Below are 9,921 nucleotides of genomic sequence, written 5' to 3'. Positions count from 1 at the left end.
CCTCTGCGGCACGTAGAGTAGGGTAGAGGGCGGGCCGATTGGTTCCGCCGGTGGGGGCTGGGGTGGTAGGACACAAAAGATCCTGCCTCTCTGGCTTTCACCACTTAGGGAGAGGCGCTTCGGCGTCAGACGCGCGGCCCGAGCTTTGGTTATGGCTCAGCTGGTACAAAGCTCGGGTCATTGCGTTAAGGTGGGCATGAGGGTTTTTAGTGGGTATGGCTGAACGACTGTAGGCGAGTCCCACACTCCCTGCGCCATTGCACTGCCCGGCGCAGGGGTACGGAAGTGTATTTTCCCTCGTTACAAAAAAAAAAAAAAAAAAAAAAAAAAAAGGTTCCACGCCACTTCGGCCAAAAAGGCGCTCCAAGCCGCCATAGGGGCCGCCAAGGATGCTGCATATTCGGAATTCTTGGCGGCCCTAGACGCGGACCCGTGGGGGCGCCCGTACCGGATGGTACGGGCCAAATTCAAAACGGCGCCCCCCACGGAGGCCATGGAGCCGGCCGTCCTCAGCGCGGTGGTAGAGGGGCTATTTCCAGACAGCCCCCCATTCGAGCCACCGCGCATGTCGCAGCAGAGGGATGACGACGAGGACGACGCCGCCGTCCCTAATCCTCCTCCGATAACCGAGGAGGAAATGATAGGGGCGGCCCGCCGGCTCCAAGGCCCGCGGAAGGCCCCGGGACCGGATGGGGTCCCGGGGAAGGTTCTCCCCATCGCGCTGAAGCACCTCGGGGACCGCCTACGCTGCCTCTTCGAGGACTGCCTGGCAGCGGGGCACTTCCCTGAGGTGTGGAAGGAGGGGCGGCTGGTCCTCATCAGGAAAGAAGGCCGCCCCGCGGACTCTCCGTCGGGATACCGCCCACTAGTGATGCTGGATGAGGCCGGGAAGCTACTAGAACGAGTTATAGCTGCCCGGATCATCCAGCATCTAGAGAGGGACGGGCCGCAGCTTTCGGCGAACCAATTCGGGTTCCGGTCAGGACGATCCACCTTGGACGCCCTGGCCGCCCTGAAGAAGTTCACCGACGAAGCGGCCCAAAAGGGGCAGGGAGCCATGGCGGTGTCATTAGACATCGCCAACGCCTTCGGCTCCCTCCCCTTTGCGGTAATAGAGGAGGCGCTCCGGTACCACGGAGTGCCCCTCTACCTGCGGAGAGTCGTAGGACACTACCTGCAAGGGCGGGTAGTGTCCTACATGGGGAGAACCGGAAGAGAGGAAAGGCGGATGGCCTCCGGTGTTCCACAGGGGTCCGTGCTAGGGCCCCTCCTGTGGAACATCGGATATGACTGGGCCATCCGCGGAGAGGTGCTGTCCCGGATGGCGGTCATCTGCTACGCAGATGACACGCTGGTAGCTGTCCGGGACACCACCTGGAGCCGGCTCGTGAGAAGGGCTGAGGCCGGAGCCACACTGTTGACCCGGAGGATCGAGGCACTAGGCCTCCGAGTGGCCCTCAGTAAGACCGAGGCCCTCTGTTTTAAAGGGCCTCGGTGGAGGGTACCTGCGGGGGCCACCCTCCGGGTCAACGGAGAGGAAGTCGGGGTCAAGGCCCGGATAAAATATCTGGGTCTTGTCCTCGACGGGGGTTGGCGCTTCGGTGACCACTTCCGAGCGCTGACCCCCCGGCTTGTGGGCGCGGCCTCAGCCCTGGCGAGGCTCCTCCCCAACCTCAGCGGTCCGGGTGTACATGCGAGGATGCTGTACACCACGGTCGTCAAGAGTATGGCCCTGTACGGTGCACCGATATGGGCTCGCGCCCTTAATGCACCGAACAGGGCCCTCCTCCGCAGGCCGCAACGCATTGTTGCGGCGCGTGCGTGCCGGGCCTACCGAACGGTAGGCCACGCGGCGGCCTGCGTTTTGGCCGGCACCCCTCCGTGGGAGATTGAGGCGGGAGTGCTGGCCGAAGCCTACTGGGCGCGGGCTACACAGAGAGCTCGGGGCGAAGCCCCAGCTCTAGAGGAGCTCTCCCGCGCCCGGGAGGTGAGGAGAAGGACGACCGTGGAGCTGTGGGCGAGAGGCCTAGCGCACGCCAAATATGGCGTGCGCACCATAGAGGCCATACGCCCGCAGCTCCCGGAGTGGTGTGGGAGGAGCCACGGCTCCCTCACCTTCCGACTGACACAGGTGCTGTCCGGGCATGGTTGTTTCGGACGGTACCTGTGTCGGATCGGAAGGGAGGTGACGATGCGCTGCCACGAGTGCGGCGCCAGCGAGGATACGGCGCAGCACACACTCGAAGTGTGCTGCGCCTGGAATGATGAGCGCCGCACTCTGGTGGCGGCGATAGGCGGCGACCTCTCACTTCCCGGCGTCATACGCGCCATATTGGGAAGTGAGAGGTCTTGGAACGCGGTCTCCTCCTTCTGTGAATTGGTCATGTCGCAGAAGGAGGAGAGGGAGCGGGAGCGCGAAGGGGATCCCCTAGCGCCCCCGCTCCGGCAGAGAAGAGTGAGGAGGAGGAGGCGGCAATTTGCTGCTGCACTTCTCCCCACGACTTAAAAACTTAGAGGGCCGTAAAGGCTAAACGCAGGCGGGGTCACGGAAGTAAGCTAACGCGTTTCCCGTGGCCCCGCCGTAACGCGTGAGAGGGCAGTCTGGTTTTAGTGGGTATTCCGGTCGCCTTCTGCGGCCGGCGAGTCCCACACTCCCCTACGCCATTGCACAGCCCGGCGTAGGGGGTGCGTAAATGCATTTCCAGACTATAAAAAAAAAAAAAAAAAAAAAAAAAGGGTTCCACGCCACGGCCACGGACCTGCTCGGTTGTCCGAGTGGGCGGAGAGGTGAACTCCGACGTGGCGCGTCCCCGGGTGGTGGATAGGGGAACGCCCCGGCCTTCTGCCGGGGTAGGGCTTCGGCCCCGCGAACCAAACACTGGTAGGTTAGCTAGGGTAAGTTAGGTAAGGTTAGGTTTAGTAGATTAGGGTAGGGCGGCGTCTCGCCGCAAGGCGAGCGCCTACTAGGTTAGTTAGGTTAGGCTGCGGGCCCACTTGTGGGCTCGCAGAAGTAGGGAGTATTTAGGTTAGTTAGTATAAGATAGGTAGGGTAGAGCGGCGTCTCGTCGCAAGGCGAGCGCCCATTATTAGGATAGTTTAGTTAGTTAGTATAAGTTAGGTTAGGCTGCGGGCCCACTTGTGGGCCCGCAAAGGAGAGGACGGCGTCTCGCCGCAAGGCGAGCGCCTTTTGAGAGATGAGCCCGAACTAAGTACCTGAGGCTGACTACCTGATCTCCTCCTAAAGGTGACCTGACTCGGAGAAAAGTGAGGGCGATTCTGCGGGTGGAGGGCGCAAGCCCGATGCCGGGGCGGCGCGACCACCAGATCTAGCCACTCTGGTCGTGGGTCGCGGCCGTCGGTCTTAAGTTAGTTTAGAGTAGGCTAGATTAAGTCGGTTAGTTGCTAATTAGATTAGCTAGTTAGGCTAGGCTAGTTAGGTTAGGCTGCGGGTCCACTTGTGGGCCCGCAAAGGAGAGGGCGGCGTCTCGCCGCAAGGCGAGCGCCTTTTGAGAGATGAGCCCGAACTTAGTATCTGTCTATGCCAGACTGGTGACCTGGCTCAGAGAAAGGTGAGGGCGATTCTGTAGGTGGAGGGTGCAAGCCCGATGCCGGGGCGGCGCGACCATCAGAATTGGTCGTAGGTCGCGGCCGTCGGTCTTAGAGTAGGCTAGGCTAAGTCGGTTAGATAAGTTAGGCTAATTAGATTAGTTAGTTAGGCTAGACTAGTTAGGTTAGGCTGCGGGGCCACTCGCGGGTCCGCATAGGAGAGGGTGGCAAACCCAAGCCGAGTACCTGCCCTTTTCAGGGCAGCGAAAGGTAAGGGTGAGCCTAGTGTGGTCGATGCGACCTGGTGGGGCCGCGGGGGGTGTGGGTGGGTACTGGTCTATCCTACCCATCTTACAGCCCTCGTGGCCGGATGTGGGGTGAGGTCGTGGGGGCTGTGGGTGGGTACTGGTTTACCATGCCCCCTGCGGCCCTCATGGCCAGATGTGAGGTGATGTATGGATGTGGGATGGAGAGGCCGAGGGGGGGTACTGGTTTTCCAGCCCCCTCTGCGGCACGTAGAGTAGGGTAGAGGGCGGGCCGGTTGGTTCCGCCGGTGGGGGCTGGGGTGGTAGGACAAAAAAGATCCTACCTCTCTGGCTCTCACCACCTAGGGTGAGGCGCTCTCAGCGCCAGACGCACGGCCCGAGCTTTGGTTAAGGCTCAGCTGATACAAAGCTCGGGTCACCGCGTTGAGATGGGCATGAGGGTTTTTAGTGGGTATGGCTGAACGACTGTAGGCGAGTCCCACACTCCCTGCGCCATTGCACTGCCCGGCGCAGGGGTACGGAAGTGTATTTTCCCTCGTTACAAAAAAAAAAAAAAAAAAGGTTCCACGCCACGGACCTGCTCGGTTGTCCGAGTGGGCGGAGAGGAGTACTCCGACGTGGCGCGTCCCCGGGTGGTGGATAGGGGAACGCCCCGGCTTCGGCTGGGGTAGGGCTTCGGCCCCGCGAACCAAACTCTAGGGTCGGTCATCGTGTTGGGTGTTGCACATGACCGACCCACCTGGAGAGGGCCGTCAGTGGTGGGTCACAGCAGTGACTCCGCCCTGACCATGCCCAACCGGGGTCGCACCGGCAGATGCGACGTGGTGGGGCCGCGGGGGGTGTGGGTGGGTACTGGTTTATCCTGCCCATCTTACAGCCCTCGTGGCCGGATGTGGGGTGAGGTCGTGGGGGCTGTGGGTGGGTACTGGTTTACCATGCCCCCTGCGGCCCTCATGGCCAGATGTGAGGAGATGAATGAATGTGTGATGGAGAGGCCGAGGGGGGATACTGGTTTTCCAGTCCCCTCTGCGGCACGTAGAGTAGGGTAGAGGGTGGGCCGGTTGGTTCCGCCGGTGGGGGCTGGGGTAGTAGGACAAAAAAGATCCTACCTCTCTGGCTCTCACCACTTAGGGAGAGGCGCTTCGGCGTCAGACGCGCGGCCCGAGCTTTGGTTATGGCTCAGCTGGTACAAAGCTCGGGTCATTGCGTTAAGGTGGGCATGAGGGTTTTTAGTGGGTATGGCTGAACGACTGTAGGCGAGTCCCACACTCCCTGCGCCATTGCACTGCCCGGCGCAGGGGTACGGAAGTGTATTTTCCCTCGTTACAAAAAAAAAAAAAAAAAAAAAAAAAAAAAAAAGGTTAGGTTCCACGGACCTGCTCGGTTGTCCGAGTGGGCGGAGAGGAGTACTCCGACGTGGCGCGTCCCCGGGTGGTGGATAGGGGAACGCCCCGGCTTCGGCTGGGGTAGGGCTTCGGCCCCGCGAACCAAACTCTAGGGTCGGTCATCGTGTTGGGTGTTGCACATGACCGACCCACCTGGAGAGGGCCGTCAGTGGTGGGTCACAGCAGTGACTCCGCCCTGACCATGCCCAACCGGGGTCGCACCGGCAGATGCGACGTGGTGGGGCCGCGGGGGGTGTGGGTGGGTACTGGTTTATCCTGCCCATCTTACAGCCCTCGTGGCCGGATGTGGGGTGAGGTCGTGGGGGCTGTGGGTGGGTAACCCCTGCAGCCCTCGTGGCCAGATGAGGTGATGGATGGATGTGAGAGGTATGGAGAGGCCAAGGGGGGTGCTGGTTTACCAGCCCCCTCTGCGGCGTGTTAGGGTAGAGGGCGGGCCGGTTGGTTCCGCCGGTGGGGGCTGGGGTAGTAGGACACAAAAGATCCTGCCTCTCTGGCTTTCACCACTTAGGGAGAGGCGCTTCGGCGTCAGACGCGCGACCCGAGCTTTGGTTATGGCTCAGCTGGTACAAAGCTCGGGTCATTGCGTTAAGGTGGGCATGAGGGTTTTTAGTGGGTATGGCCGAACGACTGTAGGCGAGTCCCACACTCCCTGCGCCATTGCACTGCCCGGCGCAGGGGTACGGAAGTGTATTTTCCCTCGTTACAAAAAAAAAAAAAAAAAAGGTTAGGTTAGGTTAGGTTCCCACCCCCACGGACCTGCTCGGTTGTCCGAGTGGGCGGAGAGGTGAACTCCGACGTGGCGCGTCCCCGGGTGGTGGATAGGGGAACGCCCCGGCATATTGCTGGGGTAGGGCTTTTTTCGCCCCGCGAACCAAACACTAGACGGGTGGAGCGCAGTGATGCGCTATCCCGATGGCGGTTCCGCCGGTCTTTGACCGGTGGGCGAGGGCTTCGGCCACCGTCGGATAACCCGTAATCTGCACTGAGCGGACCGGGGGCCCTGCGCACTGAGCGCGGGGCTGCGAGGAAGAAAACCTCTCTAAAAAATTACCCGGTGGCAACACCACACTTGGCCGTCCACTGGTCATTTTGATCGGTGGACGCCAAGCAAACCGTAATCCGCACTGAGCGGACCGGGGGCCCTGCGCACTGAGCGTGGGGCCGCGAGGAAGAAAACCTCTCTAAAAAATTACCCGGTGGCAACACCACACTTGGCTGTCCACTGGTCTTTATGATCGGTGGACGCCAAGCAAACCGTAATCCGCACTGAGCGGACCGGGGGCCCTGCGCACTGAGCGTGGGGCCGCGAGGAAGAAAACCTCTCTAAAAAATTACCCGGTGGCAACACCACACTTGGCCGTCCACTGGTCTTTATGATCGGTGGACGCCAAGCAAACCGTAATCCGCACTGAGCGGACCGGGGGCCCTACGCACTGAGTGTGGGGTCGCGAGGAAGAAAACCTCTCTAAAAAATTACCCGGAGGAGGAGTACACGCCCATTGGGCGGTGCTAGGCGCGGCGTGCACCGAGGTGCCGTCGTGCGGAGTGGAGGGGTGTTTTTCCCGCGGGGCTATGCCGGACAGGGCCTCCCATACCGGACAGGCCCGCGAGGAACACCAGTGGACCCTGAGGGGTCGGAGGATGGTGGGTCTTCAAGGCCCTCGGCGCGATAGGGTTGGTCAACCCGGCCTCCCTATTGGGCAAAACGACGTTGTGCGGCAGCACTCTAAACTGCAGAGGACTTTGGTCGGTGGATGGCGGCCTTATAGGTCGTGCGTTGATGGAAGGGGGACCTCACCCTGCTAACAAAGGCGGTTTCCGGTGTCCGATAACACTGGACAAAGTATGAGATGGCAAGCCAACAAAACGAAATACCCCAGGAGGGTACCTCCGGCACTGCCGGAGGAGAATCCCTCCCCGTGGCCACGGCCGCGGGCTGCCCCGCGTATTCTGGGGGGGGCAAGGACTGCTTTTCCTATACGACGACTCAGGCTAGAATAATGGAAACGATTGCACGCGATCTGGATTCGGAGGTGACGAGGCGCCCGTCGCTGGACGGCGTCAAAATGAAAGAGGCGAGAGTGCGGCTGGAACGCTTGCCGATCGCGGCACCCAGCGATGCATCGGATGGAAAGACGAGAAGTGACAGGATGGAGTGCGATGGTGGAGCAGCGTCCGATTCGGACTGCAGCATCACCGTCGCTGCCGAAAGAGGGCCGATTTCGGATGCCATGGCAGCGATGCTCGGCGCCAAACGGCCCCGCCTCAGTGAGGGGTCCACGGACGATGAACGGACGGCGTCCCCAGTGACGGCAAGGTGGCGCCAACAAGAGAAGAGGGCAGCGGCCAAGGCTCGCGCCAAACAAAAGGAGGAAGACCTGGAGAAAGAAGCTGAGCTCGCTCGCTTCCGGCGCGAGACGCGGTCTGCGTTGTTTCCCCGAACTGACGATAGGACGGGAGAGAGGTGTGCCGCTCAGCTCCAAGAGCAGGTGCAGGAGGACTTGGCCATTATTGAGAGGGTCGCTACCAAGTCCTCCAATTTGAAGGGCAACTTTGTGCGAGCCCTGAAGGACGCTGCGGTATCAATTAAGGAAGCCGTGGAAGTCCTCGGGGCCCGCACACTATCGGAGGAGACGTGCCAGCTCCAGGCGGACAACGCCCGCCTGCGGGCCGAGATGGATGCACTCCATAAGGAGCTAGCAGCCATAAAGGAGGATCTGCGGAAACGGGGTTCCGTAGTCTCCTCCCACCCGGATATGACAGTGAAGGCCGTCCCCGCATCACGGCCCCCACAAACACCGAACGAGACGTCCTCCGTGGAGGAGATCTGCCGTGCAGTGATGGTCCAGGTCGGAGGCATGATGAACGCCCGCCTGGCCTCGCTTGAGGACAGACTCCTCCCGGAGAGGAACCTGCGGCCGCCTCTCGCGGCCGATAAGAAGAGGGACGGGAGCTCGTACGCTGCCAAGCTTGCGGGGCAGCCGACGGTGCCCGCTAAAGGAAAAGAACAGGGAGCGGCCAGGCAGGCGGCGCAGAAAGTGCCAGCCCAGCCAGGCACCAGCGGCACCCAACGAAAGGCTCCCGCTGCGCCATCGCAGCGCCCGCCGGGCCCCGCCCAGAGCCGGCCCGAGACACAGGGCACGAGCGCCCCCTCACCCGCTACTGCGGAAAAGGGGAAGAGCAAGAGAAGGAGAAAGAGGAGGAAGAATAAGAAAAAGAACTCACCACCCGGGCAGCAGCAGTCGCAGCCCGTGGTTGGTGAGTGGATAAAGGTGGGGCCCAAACGGCGACAAAAGGAGAAGGCTGGTGCCGCCAAACTCCACGCGCCCCGGTCGTCTGCGGTGGTCATTACGCTGCAGCCGGGTGCATCAGAGAGAGGTGCCACTTATGCAAGCGTCCTCGCCTCGGCAAAGGAGAGGATTAACCCGGCCGAGTTTGGAGCCCAGGGCGTTCGCCTTCGGAAGGCTGCCAACGGGGGTCGTATTTTTGAGTTCCCAGGCGCCTCCAGTGGCGAGAAGGCGGACTCCCTGGCCCAAAGGCTGCGGGAGGTCCTAGATGGTGAAGTCGTCCGCGTCTCCCGGCCTACTAAGTCGGTGGCGCTGCGGGTGTCAGGCTTAGACGACTCTACCACCGATGCCGAGGTGGTCGCCGCGATTGCTGCAGTGGGAGGGTGCCCCGCCGAGCAGCTGCGGGCCGGCGTGATGTCCACCGGCCGCGACGGTCTGGGATCAGTGGTTGTCCAGTGTCCCGTCGCGGCTGCGAAAAAGATCGTGACCGCTGGTCGTCTTCTGGTGGGCTGGGTGTCCGCCCAGGCTAGAGTGCTGGATGCCCGGCCAATGAGATGTTTCAGGTGCCTGGCTCCCGGGCACCTATCCGGCCAGTGCCAGGGGGTGGACCGCTCCGGACTCTGTTTCCGGTGCGGTCAACCAGGGCACAAGGCCCGCGGATGCACCGCTGCGCCTCACTGCGTGGTCTGCGCTGCGGCCGGCGTGCCGGCGGAGCACCGAGTCGGCAACAAAGCCTGCGTCTCCCCACCCAAGGGGAAGAGAAGTAAGAAGGGAGGTGGGGACGGTCAGAACTCGACGGTCGGACAGCCCACTGCCTCACCCCTACAGGCGGCACCGCCGCAGGCCGAGGAGGTTGCTATGGTCGTGGAATAATGGCCCTAAACCTCCTCCAAGCCAACATCAATCACTCCGCCAGAGCTCAGGACCTTCTGTTCCAGAGCATGGCGGAGTGGAACATCCACGTGGCGGTGGTGGCCGAGCCATACCGGGTCCCAGCTGGGGACGATTGGGTGGGAGACGCAGACGGGTTGGTGGCCATAACATCCCGGTCCATCGCAGGCTCTCCGGCCTTCGCGGACGTGGTCCGAGGCCGGGGATACGTTTCGGCCCTCGTCGGCGACATCATGGTGGTCGGAGTGTACTTCTCGCCGAATCGGAGTCTCGCCGACTTCGAGTCTTTTCTTTCTGAGGTCGGCGTCCTGGTAGGCGGAAGTCGCTCCGCCCGGGTGCTCGTCGCGGGGGACCTCAACGCCAAATCCTCGGCTTGGGGGTGCCCGGCGACAGATCCGCGAGGCCGGGAGTTAGAAGATTGGGCGGTGGAGACCGGACTCGTGGTCCTTAACCAGGGGTCGGTCAACACGTGCGTGCGGCGTCAGGGCGGCTCCATTGTTGACGTCACCTTCGCCGATGCCGTCC

The 9,921-nt window shown here is 62.0% G+C and overlaps 1 protein-coding gene across 1 annotated transcript; it reads left to right on the top strand.

The window, feature by feature from the left end:
• The first annotated feature begins 7,068 nt into the window (after positions 1-7,068).
• On the top strand, positions 7,069-9,378 carry LOC123723525. Its single transcript, XM_045686491.1, has one exon. It carries the CDS (start codon positions 7,069-7,071, stop codon positions 9,376-9,378), a length of 2,310 nt encoding a protein of 769 aa, XP_045542447.1.
• Positions 9,379-9,921: the final 543 nt, after the last annotated feature.

This window comes from Papilio machaon, chromosome 3 (assembly GCF_912999745.1).
Source record: "Papilio machaon chromosome 3, ilPapMach1.1, whole genome shotgun sequence".
Classification (NCBI taxonomy): domain Eukaryota; kingdom Metazoa; phylum Arthropoda; class Insecta; order Lepidoptera; family Papilionidae; genus Papilio; species Papilio machaon.
The sequence above is the reverse complement of the archived record's forward strand: the minus strand, read 5'-3'. Positions and strand labels throughout refer to the sequence as shown.